This window comes from Daphnia magna, linkage group LG1 (genome assembly GCF_020631705.1).
Source record: "Daphnia magna isolate NIES linkage group LG1, ASM2063170v1.1, whole genome shotgun sequence".
Classification (NCBI taxonomy): domain Eukaryota; kingdom Metazoa; phylum Arthropoda; class Branchiopoda; order Diplostraca; family Daphniidae; genus Daphnia; species Daphnia magna.
The window spans coordinates 10430435-10449576 of NC_059182.1; the positions used below are offsets into that span (position 1 = coordinate 10430435).

Sequence of the window (19142 nt, forward strand, 5' to 3'; positions counted from 1 at the left end):
CCGTCGGCTCACATTCTGTCTCGTCCACCCGTCCTACTAAATGCCCATGGACTGAAAAATTGCCAATTTCCACGATTTCGTCCACCTTTTACGCATCTAGTCTTCCAAAGTCCTATCCCACCAATTCCTCCCAACGCCAGCCAATCACAGGATGCGTGCATCGCAAAAGTCTTAAAACTCCTCCCACATTTTTCCTTAGATTTTTATAGAGTATAAATTATATATTTATATTTACGTTTATAGTAATACATTTAATTTTTTTCTAAATTAAAAGAATTAGCGTAATGATGAACCTGAAAGAACCAAAACCAAACATGAATTGCACCATCAATACTACAAACTCAATGAAAATAAAAAATTTTTTTTAGCACATATCAAAAACAATTTACACTCGCAAAAACAACAACGATAACAATCACAACAATCCTTTTTTTCAAACCACTGACGTTTACCGGGGAAAAACACTTCTAAGATGGCGGCGTACTTTGCACAGAGCCCCCTACTAACCATTCACAATCTTGCAACCATGTATTTCGACGAAAAACCCCTATAAGCCACTAATACCAATTTACTAGCAGATAGCTAGCACACAAATAAAATAATTTGGGGTTTCCATATGCTACCCGATTACCCGACCCGATAATGACAATAACGAGTATTGGAAAGAATCTGTTTTGTATTGCAGAAATTGTTCCACTTAGCTATGGGAGTCTACCGATAAAATAGTCTACACTTTTTTCCAGACATGTAATACCTAGGGGAAAAAAAGGTGTCTGGACTGACATTACCCCAAAACCCTTATGATAATATTGCGCCAAAACCACTCTTCCTCTCCTTAAAAATGTAAACTATTAATATTCACTGCTCAGAGATGGCTTTTTCAAAATAAATTGGTGTTCACCTTTTTGTGCAGGATACTGTATATGATCGCCAGATCACTCTCTGTAGGGGGAAACGGCGGGTGTTTACTAAGTGGTTCCAGGACTCCCCGCTAGGTTCGCTAGTCTAGCAGGCCGGTCGTCTACAGGGGTGATAAGGCAAAACACCTTTTGTTTATTTTTAGAATTTTGTTTGCTAGCTGTTCCGCTAGGGCTCCTTTTCGTTCCCGATTTTTTAGGTTCTAAATCAAAATGATGGTGCAATTTGGGAATTTTTTATTTATGTTAAAAATTTTCCCTATTTTTAAAAATTGCGCCGATCAACCAGGGCAAGTCATTGAACCCTGGATGGTTCACGCTGAGAGGAATCCCTATACCACGTTTCGTTGGTCTTTTCTCGATTTCGGATGGTGGCACTTTTCTGCACTGGTGCGATTACCTCGATAAAAAGTTGTTCGAGTGGCAATCTTTGTGCAATCCACTTTTTCGGTGCATCGATTTTGTACGTTCCAGTGGCGCTCCGGCACCGTCCGAGGTCACTCAAAAACTGCACTTTCTTGCCCAACCTTTTTAGTCAGTGCAAGCGGTGCAGTGCAATTTTTAGCAGACGAATTTAGAGAGTGTGTTGTTTAGTGATAAGAGCATTTTTTCCATTCGTCTGCTACTTCCTTCAGTCGGCGTAAAAAGTGAAAAAGGTGTTCGCTTTCACCCTACATTTTCAGACAACCGCGTGAAGTGCATGACATCACATGCCCCTTCTCGCTCCGAGCCAGTGTGCACTGGCTACTGCACCGGTTGCAGCCATCAAAGTAGTCCGGTTGCAAATATTCCAAACTAGATAGGTATTGCAGCAATGCGTTGTATTCACGGTTAACAAGACTAAGACTGAGAGACGATACACGACTACGGGGGAACTATATACGGGGGAAACACTGACGTCACACGTCCGGTAGTATTGAATACTAACCGGATCACATAATGTGGTCATTGACCACGTGACATCCCCCCCTCTAGCTGCATTCGTCCCCGAATGCATTACCAAATAAAAGACAAACAACAAAAAAAACCAAACAACAAAAAAGATATAAACTACGTTGACGTATATAAGTCCTACTAGGTTTTAAATTGATAACATACCCTCCCGAAAGAAAACCGGGAACATTGTTACATGATACAGGAGACCCCCCCAAAAAAAAAACATCATCATTTGGCTAGATGCTCAATGGACGATTCCAGATCACGCAGTGTCGTCAAACAAGTTTCCTTGTGTGCTGTCATACGGTTGTCTATTTCGGTGAGACAATGCATGGTACTCCACCCCAAACAGCCAGTGCAGTGCGGTACCGCCGACGTCAATAATACCTCTCTTGGCCCTCCTGCCACCGCCTCCCGCAGCGTGTCGTACCGTTCACGTACAAGTTCCAATAGCTCCAACCCGTCCGTCGCCCTTTCCACCATCTGCGCCCGTAACCGTGCACTATGTTGTTTCCTCCGCCTGCGATTCTTTCTTCTTGGCCGAGTCGGTGAACCAAAGGTGCAGTTTGTTTAGGGCGTTTTCTATGGGTCCGAACGAGACATCGGTCACTACTACCCATTCCGAGTCACTAAAGAAGACCTCCCCTTGTAATTGGAATATTACTCCATCCCTCGAAAAAGCCTCTTGGGAATGTCCTTGGCTGGGTTGTACCCCCATCAGCGGTCCCAGTAGTTCTAGTAGTTGGAGAAGAGCCCCCACTGCCGCCTGCGGCATTTGTCCGTATCGTACCGGTGGCATCCGAGCTTGTGTCGATCGACTCACCTGATTGTCCATCCTTTCATTTCGAGCTTCTTGCACCTCCTCGCCCAGGGGTATAGTCTCTCTAAAATCAGCCTCTCGGTCACGGATGTCCTTTCCCCCGGCAATTAGGTTACTGCGTTGCGGCTCAATTCTTCTTGCTTCTGCTCCCGTACTTCCTCTGTCTGTCGGCATTAATCCTTCTCCAATCCTGCTTTCAAATCCGTGCTCCCGAAGCGCTTTCTTCTCTGCCCCTGCTGTCGCGACGGCTACTGGCATGTCTCCCTCCTTGATTTCGGTCACTGGCTTGATTATTCCTAACACCGTCCCCTCTTCGATCCATTGTTTGTGGTCCGATAAGTTGGTTATCGCCATCTGTCCGATTGTTCCCACGCCGCTAACCAGGACCTTTCCCGTCGACACCCTTTTCGTACTCTGCAATGCTTGGGATGGTTCCACCAGTGCACATTCGCCAAACCCTTTTAAATCTAGTTGTTGAGTTGCGACCGCTTTCATCAATCGTGGTGGGCCATCATCTTTTCCACCACTGCTCCGATGGCAATGTCTCCAGTGAAGATCTCTGGTAGCGCCCCAACCTTCATCCGCGTTCCAAGTTTTTCCAACATGTCCTTCCCCAGAAGTAAGTCGATGTCGCCGTCCAGAACCAAAGCCTCCCCCTCGACGGTCATCTTCCCATCTGATACTGACAGCATTGCGGCTCCTCCCGGTTGAATCTCCTTGCCGTCAACTGATACTAGACGATTTGCGCGCCATGGTGTCACTGTTATCCCTAGTTCTCTCACTAATTTGGGCGAACACACGGACACTCCCGTCCCTGTATCTATTACGGCAGCCACTCGTTTTTCCCAGCACAACACATCCAGTACTACCATCCTCTGGATGTCGATTTTCAGAATTGGCCAAGCTAGCACCTCCTGGTCTACATGCTGTGTCCATTCCTACTAGACCAATTACTGGCCTACCCTCTTCAGCGAATCGCACCTGCTGTTGCTGTTGTTGTTGTGGTGCCCCTCCTTCTCGCTGGGAGCTCGGGCAGTCGCGACGTAAGTGTCCTATCCCTTCACACCCGTAGCACACAACCTTTCCGTCCGGCGTCCGACCCTCAGGCCTCCCTGACCGTTTGTTCTTGTTGGACACTCTCTCCCGATGTGTCCCTCCGTCTTACATCTGCTGCAGATAGGTTTCCCATCCGAAGTCCATTTCAGTATCGATCGGTTATCCGACCGATACTGTTGACTCTCCGCTTCTTCTCCTTGCTGTGCGGCTGCCCCTGATGCGTTCCTTGATGCAACGGCTCCCATCAGTCCCTCTAGCAATTTTTCTATTCGATCCATTCTCTCACTTCCCGTCGTTGGTGTTTTTTTCCGACCACGCCCATCGCCCATTCCTCCTGTCTTGCTCGGGAAGTCATTTCCTGATACCGCTTAATTTTTTGAAGGAATTCGTCACACGAGTTGGGTTTCAAACTCCAGAGCTTCTCTAGTAAACTTGGCCTGAGTCCTCTCCATAGGTGCGCCAATTTCGTAGCTTCGGTCATATTCGGGTCTACTCTGCGGCATAAATCCAGGATGTCGTAAAAATATTCGATCGTGGATTCCTCGATCCCTTGTTTGCGTTCTCTCAGTTTTGCTTCATTGAATCGATTCTGATTGACTGGCTTGAATTGCTCCAACAGCTGTGTTTTAACTCCTGGTACAATTGGCGGTCCTGCATCATCCTCCCATTCGGCTTCCCCGTACGGAAATTTTAGGTTGCCTCTTTTTTTTTGTAAAGCGGCTACCTTGCCACAAGCTGCTTTTCGTATTGGTATTCCAATTCGAACCTACGCGTCAAGTTCGCGGCACGTTACAGGAAACCCTTTACTTGAAATTAGGATGCCTGGAATATGGTAAGAAGAATCCCAACTTGCGGCATGCTGTTTTTATAGTCGAATCTCCCTAAAATTTATTATACGCATATATTCTTTTATTCTCAATGTTAAACGAATCGAAATAAAAACAATTTATTTTCCGTGTTTAGACGTTATCTTTTATTTTTATTTTAAGACATCGCGTTAAGGATAATGGTACAAATGGAAAACACAATGTTTGTGATCAATCTGTCTCAAAACTATTTACAAGGGCAGTGACAACATACGTTTCAGTTAATGAATTATTAAGAGCTATAACGCACTTTGAAACAATATCTTTGGGGTCATAAGCAGATAAGTTGCTGTCAACACCGACAAGTTTAACTGTATGGCCAGGGAATGGGGAAAATTCAACGGTAAGTAAATTGATGGTGCTAATTTATGTCCAAGCTCCTAATTTGGATTCAGAAAACTTAATATGAATGAATGAAAGATGAACGTAGTTGTTATCACATGAAACCTGCACTGTATTGAAAGTGGATACATCATCGCAGTGGGAATTATAATAATCATTTGCTTTGTCATCATGCATAAAATAATTTTCTTCATCTTCTTCCAGTTCGAATGAAGTGATTGATCCCAGCATCATAGTACTAGCCTCTACTGTATTCGACAGCTCAAGAGATTCACCTTCTACAAGTACGTTACAATCATCCATTTGGTTATTTACCTGTATGAAAATGGCAAAATAAACCTTATAAGAACCATTTGATTTGGCAAACATTTAAGTTTTGGATATTACCTGGACAGAATCTTCGTTACTATTCACATTCAGGGATAAAGGTACGTTGAATCTCACAGATTGGCAAATATTTTCTAACTCTTTGTCGGCCAGCCTTATTGCTTTCCTTTTATTTGTCCATCTCGATGAACCCCTTACCGCACTGTTGTTTGCCATTTGTATCGTTCACGAGCCAAGTTATAGAATATAAGGGAAAAAAGCAACACAGTCCACTTGTCGAAATCAAAACAATCAAAGATTTTTTCGAATATTCCTATTTGTCTTGTATAGGTTTCAATAATAAACAGTTCGACATTGCCAGAAAAAAAAATTGGGGCAAAAAAAATTTTAAATAGTAGATACCACTACCAGCATGAATAGATTGATTGGAAACATTTACGCGAATACTTTTATAAATATTGAAATCAATAATAATCTTTTACATAATACTTAATAATCTTTCGTTTAAAAAATTTTAATAGTTATTTCCGCATCACAAATAGTTATATTCGGCAACCTTCGAGGAAAGTTTATGCTTGGCGCCAAAAGAAGCGGCCAAAACCAGTCTAGATGGGTCTCCTCTCTTGCAGTATTCGTACATTTTGTTATGGATTCTTGTCAATAAACTGCTGTAACGCAGGAAAACGTTAAGTTTTTCAAAGTGTTTCCAGTTGCCGAGCTTTATACGAGACTCTTAACCACGATCACTATTGTTGAAGGTAAGTAAATGTTATTTAGCCTTATTCTTGACTTCTTTTTCAATGTTTGATTGAAGTTTTGGTATTTCATATTGGTATTTCATCACGTTATTATGGCTGCTAATGCCACGCTATCAGCCCACAATGTTTATTCCCTCCTGGTGTTGTTTGATTTTAAAGAGCAGCCACCTGGAATTGCTTCGGTGTCTGCAATTTTCAAACCAACACTCTGCGAAGATGAAAAGGATGTGCTGGCTCTTTTGACTTTATGAATTGAAAGTAAAAGACAAGTAGTTGTAACAAGTTAAGTTAACAAGTTAAGTTTCATTTTGTTATTAAGTTCTTTAGAGAAGTAACGTAAACTGATATAGATGGCCAAAAGGTGACTCGTCCCATTGGAACCTTAAGTTATACCTTAACAACATTGAGGATTCTGACCACAGATTGGGTGTTCCTGTATGCTTTTCAGGTAAGTTTGACAAACATTTAGCCTAAGTAACATTTCATTTCTTTATTTCTAAATGTTGTTGGTGTTCGTATAAACAAAATATTTGTAAAACTGTCTTAATATTTCTAATATTCCACTTCCACACAGATGATAAAGATTTCCTTCGGCAGAAGAAACTAGACTTAAACAAACTTACTGTGGATAATTTACAGCCCAAAGAAAAGGTAGCTATCCGCAGTCGTCTGCAACTGATTTATCCCGCTCAGCCAGACCAGAGCTCTAAGCGTTATCATCTTGAAAAGGTAAAGAAATTTTTATGAAAGTAAATTCCAATTCATTATGAACTGTTTCATTTAGGAAAACGAAGATCTCAAATTGAAAATTCGGGAGCTGGAAGAACAGCTAAAAGACAGTACAAATAGCACAATGGAAGATTGTAAAACTAAAATCTCTACTTTGGAAGAGGAACTTGATCAAATGGCGCTCCAGCTAGCAGACCGCGGGAATGCGAAGCAATTGAGCTTCGCGAAAAGCTGGAGTCCTTAGAAAAAAGAAAGCAGTCTGACGATACAATGAATCAACTAGCGTCAAGTAAGTGTTCAGCCTTTTATTTTTTTCACAGGAACAAGTTTTATACATGCTCATCTTTATTCCTGAATATAGGGTTCCAGGAAAATATGGAAAAGCTTCAGGCAATCGTGGATCAGCATCAAACTAATTTTTCAAGTACCCCATCTCGAATGTCTGCTTCGGCAAGTAGCAGCCCGCGCGGATGTAATCCGGATGAAGTGATGGTAAATGATAACATATTGATGTAGGAAGTGATAACCTTTAAAATGATTGTATTTTACAGGTTCCTTTTCACGGCAACATTTCAATTACTCGTGCCTCAATGCGAAGAATTTTGATTGCTGCGAGACTTGGAAAAACTGAAAAGGACTTAAATAACACAGTTACCACAATATTGGATGCTTTTTATTCTCCTGCCGAGCTTGCTGAATATTCGAGGACAGGTAAAGTTTGCCCAACAAAGCCTGGAACACTGCCAAAAAAGAAATTTCCTGAGGATATCTTGAATGCCATATCAGGTAAAATAGATGTTTTTTTGTTTTTTTTTTCTGTTTTCAACCGACCTTTCTATGAAATAGGTTTCATTACAAGCCGTTGGTCGACGTGGCACGAAGGCGCAGTTGTCGAGGAAGCTACCGTTCATGCTGCCGTCGGCCATCGCCTACTTGGATGCCACACGAACACCCGCAAAAGAAAACTGAGGCATCCTGACTTAAATGTGGATGACATTCTCAACGAAGAATTGACTAGGGCCAACGACAGCTTGGGTATGTAATAAAGGCTATGTGCAGTAAAGTCCGTTCGTATTTTAATCCAGATGATCGTTTTACCTGATGAGGTTAATTTAAACTTGTGTTTTCTTTACGTTTTATTTCGCGTTACGTGATTTGCATATGCATTTCGTTTAGAGTCAAAACCAGTTTTCTTTAACTTGTATGTGTGTTTTGTATACTTATGTACAATGTCTTTCGCGATTCGATCGCAATTTGCCACGGTTGTAATTTGATTTCAATAAAAAAAAATTAGAAATCAATCTTTTCTTGTATTTCATTTTTTTATTGACCAACCAAAACAAAAAATTCATAAAAGTAAAAAAAAATAAATAAAAAATGGTTGCCTTGCAGTGTCAATTTTCATACCTTATGTTAACGTAACATTTTTCTAAGAAGGTATTACCTACGTAATTGACTCCTTGCTACTACCTTTCAAATCCTCCAGTGGGTTTTGGTGCAAAATCAACTTAGCGAATTGCAAGCTATGGCAAGCTAACCAGGTCCGCTCGCCAAGCTAGTAGTTAGCTAAGGGCAAGCTTTTTTTTTCCGTACGGGTCTAGTTGTCCCGCGGCCTCTTTGTATGATTACAACTTCTGCGCTGCCCCGAACAGCAACAGCTCCACGTGGTCGCGAAATTCGTCATCTCTCCATCGATTATATCTCCCGTTTCTTTCGTGTCGATGCATCCACTACACGACGTCTTCCCCGTCCTTCCCCGGAAGGTGGGTGGGGATTGAAATTTTGTCTGCGCGGCCATCGCGTGCCTTGCGAGCACTTGCTGTTGAGCTGCTCTGAATCCCCGGATGTAGCTACTGATATTCGATGATCTTCTTCTCAAATCCGTTAAATACCACTCCGGCTGCTCTTCTCCGTGTTCTCTCGATCCTTCTTCCTCTTCAGCGTCCTCCCACCGCTCAGTTTCCTCCTCACTGAATGTGAGATGATACTCCTGCCGAACGGATGCCGGTTGCTGCTCCTGTTGGGGTTCGTTAGCCCCGTCCTCTATTTCTCCTCGCTCATCCGTTCCGCTTTCCCCCAACGGTCGACTGCGCGTCCTCGCCCGCCCCCGGGATGCACTCCCGATCTCGGGTATCCCCCAACTACCCCGTGCCACGAACCGTCCCCGAGCGTCTCAGATTCTCTCCACGCTCCTTACGTCCTCCTCTCCTATCATCTACTTCCCGCAATCCTCACCCCGATTGTTTCTTGCCGAACTCTTCGGCTCACGGTTCACTTCTCTGCTTCTTGGCGAAAACTTCGGCTCATGGTTCACTGCCCGATTCTTGCCGAACTCTTCGGCTCACGGATCACTGCCCCGATTCTTGCCGACCACTTCGGCTCATGGTTTCCACTATCCACGTTCCCTCAATGTACCCATCTGCACCACCTTAACCCTTTTCACCGTTTTCCCCCCGGCGTCTCTCCTTCGTTATGCTTCCCCGATTGTCCTACGGTCGGAGCCGTGACCCCGTACCCCAACTATTTAAGGTGCTAAGACCAGTTGGGTCGTCGACTCTCAGGGGTCCCTGACAGCCTTCGCCTCCGCAGCACAGAATCGAACAGAAACATAACCCCAAAAGAGACTTACCAGAGGTTCTGCATCTCCACCATGTAGCAATGCGTTGTATTCACGGTTAACAAGACTAAGACTGAGAGACGAAACACGACTACGGGGGAACTATATACGGGGGAAACACTGACGTCACACGTCCGGTAGTATTGAATACTAACCGGATCACATAACGTGGTCATTGACCACGTGACAGTATTAATATTTGAATGTAATTATTGTATAGATTATAGTGCTTCGATTTATCGGCTAAACAAAACAACTAGATTTTAGACAACTATTTTTAGCTTTTGCGCTGCCCCAATCTAACCTAGTATTGTTGAAATACACGTTTGATCGGGATTTCAATCCTCTGAATGAACCCAGAATAATTGCCGAGCCGAGACGGAAGAATTTTGTATTTTATGTTAGATATTTAAAAAAAAAGAGCTACAAACCATTTTGTGTACATTCATTTTATCTTATACAAAAACATGAGGTACAAAGCCAGGCCATTATTGTTAAACTTTTTTGCACATTTTTACTTATTACCAAGGCTATGTCGGATTGTTATTACATCGGAATCGGATCGGATCGATATCGAATATCTAAAATTATAGATACATCGCTGTATCGGTATCGGTATCATGGTATATGGGATGGTAAACGTGCGCCTGCAACACACCCGGTAAGGCTTTGAGACCAGTTTTCAACTACCGAACATCTGTTTTATCCCCTTTATGACACCCATCTTGCGGTAGTAAATAAAACTTTCCACTTCTAGTTGAAGAAGCATGCAGCTATTAAAATTCTTTTGTTAATGGCGTCTCTGTTCGTTCTCGGCAAAAAATGCCAAAAGTGAAAGTGTGCTTTATTTGTGGTGTGATTTATAAGGAAAGTGACAAATCCTTGTTTTACATTTCATTAGGAAAATTGGAGGAATGACAGAAAAAAATTGCCAAACCTGGGTTGACGAGAGCATCAAGGTTGTGCGAGGCACATTTTGAGAAAAGTGAAATTCATAAAGGAACTCAAGTAGGCAACGACTTTGTTCCAGCAAAAAAAAATCGTTTGTTAACGAAAAATGTAGTGCCCACAAAAAATTTGGCAGGTAGCTATTAAACATAGTGAACTTGTAATTGGCAGTCTTTAAAAAGCTATAAATTTGTGTACCAACCGGTAGAGCAATCTTGAATCGGACTAGAATGGCCTTACAGCCATGTATCCTTAACATTGGATCAACAGCAGATACGTATAAATGTTAAGATGTTCTAAAAAAATAATAAAAACCGAAATATTGTGAAACCCAGGAGGACCAAGGTTACGTACTGAACCATGTACCAAAATACAGAAGCCACAGCCATAGCCAACAGAACTTGTTGGAGCTATAACGAGTTTAGTTCATCCAGATGCAACAATGACTGGTATTCATCTTTAAATCGAAATAGTTCTCTAGATGAATGAATGAATTTTCATTCTTCTTGCTTGAATCACCAACTACCTCAGATGGATGCCACAATGTGATCCCTGATGCTTCACGCTATTCTTCTTGAGCTACTGATGTTGCAGCTGACAAAAAGAATGAAACAGCTTGCAAAACCGTGACAAGCGAAACAGGTGCTGTTGTTGAAATAGAATTAAGTTCGTTTAAAATTATTATTGTTCGTTAATTAGTTGAAACATCAACAAGCAAAGCTGGATGCTGCGGAGTAACTTTTTGAACGAGTAAGGCGCCTCGATCTGCAATGAATACTAATTCAAACTGCAAATAAAATACATATTCATTGCTTCTCGCAAGAGGAACGTGTTCAGGAAGATTTTGCCAGATTCCTGCATCAATTGTTCAAAGAATTGCGCAAAGGTAGCAAAATTGCAGGAAAAAATAAAGGGAAAGGAAAAAACCATTAGACGATTAAGACAACAAAATGCACGTCTAGTTTCATATTTCAACGTAATTAAATTTTAATGATTCGTGGTTCTGTTACATATATTGACTAATCTGTTTTTTTATCAGGATATGGCCGGAAAGATCGAACAATTTAAGGTGGAACTAAAGAACTTGACTGAGAAGTCACTGGAAAAAACAAATATGTCACTTGAAACCACAAGTTAGTGTTTTAATGAATGATTCTATTGATTAATTTACACTAACATAATTTTTTTTAAATAATGTTTACAGGAGCAGGAAGTAATTAGAACATTCATTGTGAAGGGACGGACACAGCTTACGTCGGAGAGTGGGAAGGCTTACTCTATGTGATATGGTCCTGGCTTTTTACTCCAGTGTTTACTCTGGAAGATGAAAAGCACCTCGGCGTATAAACATTTGAGGAATAGAAGCATACTTCCTCTTCCACATCCAGATACAATCAGTAAATTGCTGAGATCAACTCCATGCAAGTTTGGTTATAACGAAATCGTACTCGCTGTATAATTCGTCTACAATGGACGTAAATGTGGGAATTGTCGATAACGAGGAAAAATACTGTTTTTTATTGGAATATAAAGATTGCCTATTGAAAAGATTCAAAAAAGATAATGCAGTTGCCAAAAACTTAAGAGAATCCCTTAAAGATTCATTGCTGGAGGAATTGAGAATACGTTTTGTAGAAGATATTGAATATGAACCTGCAGAAATAGGAGTAAATGAAGAGAATTCTAATCCAGAAGTCAACGAAATACTGTCAGACGAAATAGTGGAAAGTATCCATAATGATGCGTACGTAGCAGAAGATGAAGTTAACTATGTTGAGAAGAATCAGGATATTATGGTTTTTGGAGGTACGAAGAACCAAGGGATCTATGACGTAGTGGGATACGTGCTATACAGTCGCTGCCGGCATATCTTGAAATGCCAAGACTGCAAGTCTACTTGAAACTGAACAACATTTGATCCCAGAAAATTTCATTGCAGCAGATCATACCACCAGGAGGAATTATGGTGGGCTGAAGTATCCATCGATTGCGATGTTCAAAACTTTCAAAGAAGTAGAGACAATAGTCTCAGGCCATTTTCAATCTAACATTCATTACTATGTTAGGGACAGCTATAAAAGTATTTTGTCAAAGGTTTCCAAGTTAAATTTAATTAATATTGGTTGTGAAAAACATCAACATGTTTTACCTCATGTAATCTTCGAATATGTTCAAATTCGTTTTCATTTTGAAAGTAAACGAATCCGTAACCGTGATCTGTCAAAGACAAATTCCAGGGGAAAGGCTTTTGGAAAACATGCTAGGCTTGTTTGATACTTCTCATTCCTTTCAGTTTCCCGTTCTTTCTTTGATGTTTGTTTGTTTATCTTCATATTAACCATTACTGAAAATATTACTAACCTTTTGCAATCCAGAAAGAAACACAAATGTTTAATTTTTTTCCTTTAGCAGAAAAATCCTCAGTTTGTTTATTTGTTGCCCTACAGCAGACGAATACTCAGTGTGTCAGGTCCACGACCAACACAGGCTGGTCGCAGACTATCTCGTCGATCCTTAGCGACGAATCGCACCGTTACTTTTTAGCCCTTACCAAGAGCTATCCATTTCTGCAAAATTTATTAATTTTTGTCTTATAGTTTTTCCGCAATAAATTATTGAAATATTACGTATTTTTAGGGGGGGGGGTACCTTTTACCCGCTTAACCGCACCGACCTACCCGAAAAATGGTGAAGCGGTTTTCTTTCCTAATTAGTACACCCTAAGCAATATTTTAGCAAAATTGGATAGACCTTATCAAGATTTATCGATTCCTATAATTATTTAAACTTTTGGACATATAGTTTTCCCGATTCTCCCAAAATTGGGTTTTGGAACCTTTTTTCTCAGACCCGCACCAACCCAATGGCCCGTGGGTGACAATTCACAATAGTTGTAATGAAAACACACTAATATCTAATTTATTACTGAGCAATAAAATTTAAAATGATATAATAAAGGTATAAATAGTTTATTAACAAAATAGTAAGTTAGAAACAAAATAATAAATAAATAAACATGAAAAACAAACAAATGAAGGCGGCAGCCCGACTACTCCACACACACCACAGGCCACACACCACAAGCAGAAGGGGTGGAATGGGCTATAGAGTGAGGAAAAGGAGAGAGCCAATCAGAGGGCCGGAATAGTCCCTATGGGATGTAGCAGTGACGGTTTCGACCCTTCGAGACCGTCTCGCGGAGACCAAGTTGGGCTAAGACGGTGCAATCGGTGCAGCACCGATTCTAACGACAAAAAAATCCCCGCGTCAAACTTCCCCGATTAATTTTTAACGGTAAACGTTAGCGGTGTACCCGATTAGAATGTGATCGGGGCCGAGCCCTACTTTTATGACTTTTATTGAAATGAAAAATAAAGTCTTGGAGTTCTACTGTCGGCCGTAATAATTATTTAAATATTCAGTGGAGTTTTACTGTCGGGTGTTGGGGTTCTATTGTCGGGTGTCGGGGTTCTACTGTCGGATGTTGGAGTTCTACTGTCGGGCATTAAATATCATATTTAAGGTGTTGGAGTTCTATTGTCAGACAGAAGAGTTCTATTGTCTCATGCTATTTGTTATTTTTAATTTTTTTTTGTGGGGTTCTAATGTCTTTGGAGTTCTATTGTACATGGAGTTCTACTGTCGGACTTATCAAAAATTTTTTAATATATTTTTAAAAGTGGGGTTCTAATGTCTTTGGAGTTCTATTGTACATGGAGTTCTACTGTAGGATTTACCAACAATTTTTAAAAATATTTTTAAAAGTGGGGTTCTAATGTCTTGGAGTTCTACTGTTTTTGGAGTTCTACTGTCTTGGAGTTCTACTGTCGCCATACCTTTTTAATTTTTTTTTTTGGTTCTAATGTCTTTGGAGTTCTATCATACATGGAGTTCTACTGTCGGATTTATCTACAATTTTTTTTATATATTTTTAAAAGTTGGGTTCTAATGTCTTTGGAGTTCTATTGTACTTGGAGTTCTACTGTCGGATTTACCAACAAATTTTTTAAATATTTTGAAAAGTGGGGTTCTAATGTCTTGGAGTTCTACTGTTTTTGGAGTTCTACTGTCTTGGAGTTCTACTGTCGCCATACCGTTCCCTAATAAGAGCCAAAAAACAAGGGTTACGACGACAACATCTGGCGCTCGCAATTATAGCCTCGTTGAAAAATACCCCCAAAAAACTTTAACACTTGTTATAGATACATAAACTAATGAATAAAGATAAAACAAAAGGAAATCAAATTTTTGAAATGAAAAGTGTGCTAGTTTAACAGCAATATGGCAATTGAGTTGTTAAAAAGAAAAAAGTAGTATGTTAAAAATATACAAGTTTTATTATCATGTTAATTAAAAATTTTCTTCTTTTTCTTGTAGTTAATTGAATTAATCACTTAGGAAAAAAATCTATAAACGGATTAAACATTTTCACTTAGAGATAAAATTAAAAATTTATAAAAATATACTCACATTGATAGCATGATATTGTATAGACTAGAACCGACATACCCATATCCATAAATATCTAGGTAGAGTCCTTAACCATCATTCTAATACCGATGTAAATTGTTTGATTGAAATGATGAAAATATTACTTAGTGGACACAAATCTTTTTCAAAGAGGTGATTTTCTACACTTACTGGAATTCTTTAACTAAAAGTTAATGATTCTAAGATACTCTTAATTAAAAAATACAATAAAACCCTGTTTTTGCATAATCTTGTATTTAGGTTTTCGAAGCAGTAGCAGTAGCGAGCGCCAGAGGGTGTCGTCGTAACCCTTGTTTTTTCTCTGATTAGTTGTTGCCAGCAGAGTCATAGAGGGGATCCCCTCTATGACTCTGTTGCCATGTAACGCGTCACCGCCATAGGAGGTATACGAGTTTACAGGCCTTAAGCATTAAGTAGGCCTTGCTCAGTCAGAGACCTTGTTGAGATAGTCGCCAACATTATTTGACAGACGCAATTTGTGCGGCATCGATGTCACGTACTCAACAGGCCCGGCTGCATTGTTTTTCTACTGGTTGTTAATTTTTACTTTTTTATTTTCAAAATCTCATCCGTTGTAATCCACAAGTGAATTTCATTAAAAAGATTGTACAAGAAAAATTATTGGGAAGAAGATGGACTCGAGAGCTTTTTCGTTCGTGGCGCAAATAACAACATTGTTGATTGCAGTAAGTATTGTAAATGGAGATGAGTGTCAGACATATGCTGGTGGTGCTGTCTACCCGAGGGAAACAGGAAAAAGCAGTGGACATTCTTTACAATGGACAAAAGCCATGAGTATTATAAATTTATATAAATCTATTCTATGTATGTAAATGTACTAGATTTATCATAGTGTGCACTCGTTGTGCATTTTCTTTTGCTTTATTGTGTTTTAGTTAGCATTATTTTGTGGTTAAATTGAAGTTTGCAAAAATTTATAATTAATTGTATGTGTGAATGTATAGAACTTTGATAGAGGACTGCAAACAGTTCAAATTTTGTTTGGCAGGAAAATAACAAAGGATTTCATGCTTTAATTCTGTATATATATATATATATATATTTTTTTTTAGTATCAAAACCAGCTCCGTTTTGGGAAGCAACAGCGGTAAATTGTGCTTCGATAATTTGTTTTCTTACTACAAATAATTTTTTTTTTTGATTGCCTCAATGTAGGTAGTGGATGGCTCATTTAAAGACCTTAAATTAACAGATTTTAAAGGAAAATACTTGGTTTTCTTCTTTTACCCTTTGGATTTCACTTTTGTCTGTAAGAATAGGTTTTTTGTGATTTACAGTTTTTTTTTATATGATACTATGTTTTTCTGTCCTTCAGTATATTGCTGGGATTATTATTATATATTAATTGGAATTATGCAGGTCCAACAGAGATTTTGGCCTTCAATGATAGAATTGAAGAATTTCGAGCATTAAACACTGAACTTGTGGTAAAGTATTTAGAGTTATATAGATTCTTTTCTTTTTTGTTTTGTGTTTTTGTTTTGGTTGCTTGGTTGCTTGACTATTCATAGTAATTCTAGGCTTGTTCAGTGGACTCTCATTTCACACACTTAGCATGGGTCAATACTCCCAAGAGAGAAGGTGGACTTGGGCCTTTGAAGATACCATTGCTCTCGGATTTATCTCACAAGATTTCAACTGATTATGGTATGTTTGTTTTTATTTTATTTTATTTTTTTATTTTTTTGTGGGGAAGGGCCAGAAGAGTTAAAGTTCTGTTAACTAACTCAAAAAATGTATTAATAGGAGTCTATTTAGAAGACATTGGTCACACACTTAGAGGTTTATTCATAATTGATGACAAGCAAACACTGAGGCAAATCACAATGAATGATCTGGTATTGCAAACATCGAATGATTATGATATATTCTGTTTACGGTTTATACTTAGCTCAAAATTTCACTTATTCTATCCAGCCAGTAGGCAGATCAGTTGATGAAACGTTAAGACTGGTACAGGCGTTCCAGTATACTGACCACCACGGCGAGGTTTGCCCAGCTGGATGGAAGCCAGGGAGCGATACGGTAATATTGTTCTAACTATAAACAAACATTCCATATTTTAAACCATCCGTGGTTTTGTCTGGCGAATTTTGCCTGCTTTAAGCTACGTTTATATCCATAGTTCCGATGTGGTTCTGTCGTTTTTATGCGTCTTTAGCCTTATGTCGTTGACTTACACAGACCGTATAGGTAAAGGAAATTCAAAAGAAGTGTCGTTTTTAGAAGTTCCTTAGCTTTTCCATCTCAATACCATACGATCATAAAATATTTTGTTTAAAGTGTAACATCGTTACATTTTCCCGGCGGTACTTATTACTCTTCTCCCAAATCTTTTGCATGTCGTATGTTGTCGGGAAAAAACAATAACGATAAAATGTGTTTGAATTCGCATAATTTTACTATTAAGCAATCAAAAGTCATTGCTTTCGGCTGTCGAGCTAGTTCAGTTATCCGGAGAAAAAAGACATTGCTCCACGAGAAATCTTCTCCGGATTCAAGCGCTAATAGATTCTTTTGATAGAATATTTCGTTAAGTTTGGAAATTTTGATAAACAAAAATTCAAGTTTAATTCTCCTTCTCTATCCGTCTTTTATGGGCGCATGTGAAATTTGTGTGTTAACGGAAATAAGTAAACTTCGTATGCTCTTTCATTTAGCAATGGTGGATTACATGAAGAAATAGGAAAAATTTTATCCTTATCTTGTTAAAGTAGTTTATAGAAATGTTCTCGTCTGTAAAAAAAGATTCTACTAAAACAACATTCTTTCGTCTAAAGCTCCTATTTTACTTATTTGCATAAAGTTTGCTTACTTTACTTAGTTTTTCCCCGTATTCAACAGCTGGTTAAATACTTAATTTTGGTTTGTGGTAAATCGGAAACCACGAAAGCTTCTATTACAATTCTGTTCAGTATTTTGCTTTAATCGCCTAATGCTTACCTACAGTAAACATAAATATTCTTCCCGTATTTGCAGCAAGATTTTTAATCGTGATCTGTTGAAGAACAAATGGTCCTTACGTCCGTATATATAAAGCTTGCTTAGTCGCATCATTCATTAATCTGACTCCGAAATTTTCATTTATTATTCATTCATTTTTGGGGTTTTTTTTTTTTAGCTTTATCGTTTCAGAGTGATGGTGGGGAATGGACGGCAAGAGCAATGAAAGTGAAAAGTACAGTACCCGCGCTAAGTTTCACACTACTACTTTTCAGTATAACCGATGGTTCACTATTATTTGAAAAGGGAAAAAATCAGTGGAAAAATCAGTTCTTTTATGATTAAAATTGTATTTTTGATTATAAGTTTTAAGTTAATGCAAAAAAATTAGGAATACATTACCCAACGAGAACCGCTAAAAGTGCGGAAAACCACTGCGCGTTTCCAAACTGTGCACGGAGTACTGTATCAACACGCTTGGCTATTGCCATATATTTTTAATAGTTACCAGCTTCTGTTTTCTTCGTATGCTTTGACAGGTGTATGAAAACATTACTCTTTAAATGCATAAAAAATTAAATACGAAAAAGACGACCAATTTTCATGCATGTCAATGTGAACGTAAAGTCAACAGTCCCACCACAAACCGCATGTCCTGAAATATGCTCTCACTGTATGTCGTTGCCAATGGTTTCCTTCCAAAAGTTGACTAGGTTTTTTCCCTCTGCATCGCGAATGCACAAAATAATTCTGTTTCCGTACATGAATAACTGATCTCACAGAAATTCTACGTGTTTCTGATGTAATTTTTTTTTCTTTGTTGGATGTATTAGATTATTCCCCATCCGGAAGAGAAAAAACTCTATTTCGAAAAACAAAAAGATGAAATTTGATATACTTCAACCACTTATGTCGTCAAAGAATGATGACTGATGAAGATCAGATGGATGTTCCAATAAATTGGGTTGACACTATTGAATATCCTTGTTTCGTTCTTAACTTTCCCCCTTTGGCTTTTAATTAAATACAGTACCCGCCCTTAGTATCCGAACGCTAGGGCCATTTAACCCAGCGTCTTATGGCGAATTGTGTGTCGCACGGATAGGGAAATGGGGTAGTAAAAATTAAAATAAAGGAAAAAAAAATTCCAGTGTTAAATAAACAATAAGCTATCCAGTACAATTTTGTTTAATTATTTACCAACAAGATTTGGTGATTAGCATGCTAGTCATCAAATATCCGAACACGACTTCGCCCTATGGGTTGCTAAATGACACAGTGCCGGGGTCGACTAGCCGATGGAGTGGCAGCCAACAGGATTGGAGCAACAATGGGTATGCAAGTGATTTGATATATTCTTATTCTAGATCT

The 19142-nt window shown here is 39.2% G+C and overlaps 2 protein-coding genes and 2 long non-coding RNA genes across 14 annotated transcripts; 3 read left to right on the plus strand and 1 right to left on the minus strand.

Annotated features, from left to right (window-relative positions):
* Positions 1 to 6116: 6116 nt before the first annotated feature.
* On the plus strand, positions 6117 to 7983 carry LOC116915950. 2 transcript variants are annotated; one of them, XM_045169605.1, is made up of 6 exons: positions 6117 to 6470; positions 6597 to 6751; positions 6807 to 7040; positions 7113 to 7243; positions 7303 to 7537; positions 7598 to 7983. In XM_045169605.1, exons 3-6 carry the CDS (start codon positions 7022 to 7024, stop codon positions 7792 to 7794), a joined length of 582 nt encoding a protein of 193 aa, XP_045025540.1. In that variant the 5' UTR covers positions 6117 to 6470; positions 6597 to 6751; positions 6807 to 7021; the 3' UTR covers positions 7795 to 7983. The 2 variants fall into 2 exon arrangements, with proteins under 2 accessions (XP_045025540.1, XP_045025537.1); XM_045169602.1 differs by lacking the exons at positions 6117 to 6470; positions 6597 to 6751 and having other exon boundaries at positions 6956 to 7243.
* Positions 7984 to 10095: 2112 nt separating this feature from the next.
* Positions 10096 to 11864, plus strand: LOC116915345. Of its 6 annotated transcripts, none has more exons than XR_004390020.2 (7): positions 10096 to 10205; positions 10270 to 10452; positions 10525 to 10765; positions 10848 to 10958; positions 11016 to 11292; positions 11356 to 11449; positions 11521 to 11864. It is a non-coding gene; the product is annotated as an uncharacterized LOC116915345 (long non-coding RNA). The 6 variants fall into 6 exon arrangements; XR_006645367.1 differs by having other exon boundaries at positions 10119 to 10452; positions 11016 to 11066; positions 11140 to 11292; XR_004390025.2 differs by having other exon boundaries at positions 10120 to 10452; positions 10525 to 10593; positions 10652 to 10765.
* Positions 11311 to 12873, minus strand: LOC116915357. 2 transcript variants are annotated; one of them, XR_006645368.1, is made up of 3 exons: positions 12466 to 12799; positions 12024 to 12388; positions 11311 to 11969 (listed from the first exon to the last, which is right to left on the minus strand). It is a non-coding gene; the product is annotated as an uncharacterized LOC116915357 (long non-coding RNA). The 2 variants fall into 2 exon arrangements; XR_004390026.2 differs by having other exon boundaries at positions 11311 to 12388; positions 12466 to 12873.
* Positions 12874 to 15181: 2308 nt separating this feature from the next.
* On the plus strand, positions 15182 to 18750 carry LOC116936001 (peroxiredoxin-4). Of its 4 annotated transcripts, none has more exons than XM_032943228.2 (9): positions 15182 to 15339; positions 15411 to 15602; positions 15881 to 15915; positions 15984 to 16077; positions 16188 to 16255; positions 16349 to 16475; positions 16575 to 16666; positions 16746 to 16853; positions 18605 to 18750. In XM_032943228.2, the coding sequence occupies exons 1-9, from the start codon at positions 15297 to 15299 to the stop codon at positions 18662 to 18664; spliced, it is 819 nt and encodes a 272-aa protein (XP_032799119.2). In that variant the 5' UTR covers positions 15182 to 15296; the 3' UTR covers positions 18665 to 18750. The 4 variants fall into 4 exon arrangements, with proteins under 4 accessions (XP_032799119.2, XP_032799125.2, XP_045025190.1 ...); XM_032943234.2 differs by having other exon boundaries at positions 17950 to 18640; XM_045169254.1 differs by lacking the exon at positions 15182 to 15339 and having other exon boundaries at positions 15348 to 15602.
* The last annotated feature ends 392 nt before the right edge of the window (positions 18751 to 19142 follow it).

Bases quoted from the DNA above. Each gene is read 5' to 3' on its own strand.
- LOC116915950 (XM_045169602.1), top strand. From the start codon at position 7,022: ATGAATCAACTAGCGTCAAGTAAGTGTTCAGCCTTTTATTTTTTTCAC. The intron at 7,244-7,302 runs GTAAATGATAAC...TGTATTTTACAG, and splicing joins GTAATCCGGATGAAGTGATG to GTTCCTTTTCACGGCAACAT. The intron at 7,538-7,597 runs GTAAAATAGATG...TCTATGAAATAG, and splicing joins TATCTTGAATGCCATATCAG to GTTTCATTACAAGCCGTTGG.
- LOC116936001 (XM_032943228.2), top strand. From the start codon at position 15,297: ATGTCACGTACTCAACAGGCCCGGCTGCATTGTTTTTCTACTG. The intron at 15,603-15,880 runs GTATTATAAATT...ATTTTTTTTTAG, and splicing joins ACAATGGACAAAAGCCATGA to TATCAAAACCAGCTCCGTTT. The intron at 16,078-16,187 runs GTAAGAATAGGT...GGAATTATGCAG, and splicing joins TTTGGATTTCACTTTTGTCT to GTCCAACAGAGATTTTGGCC.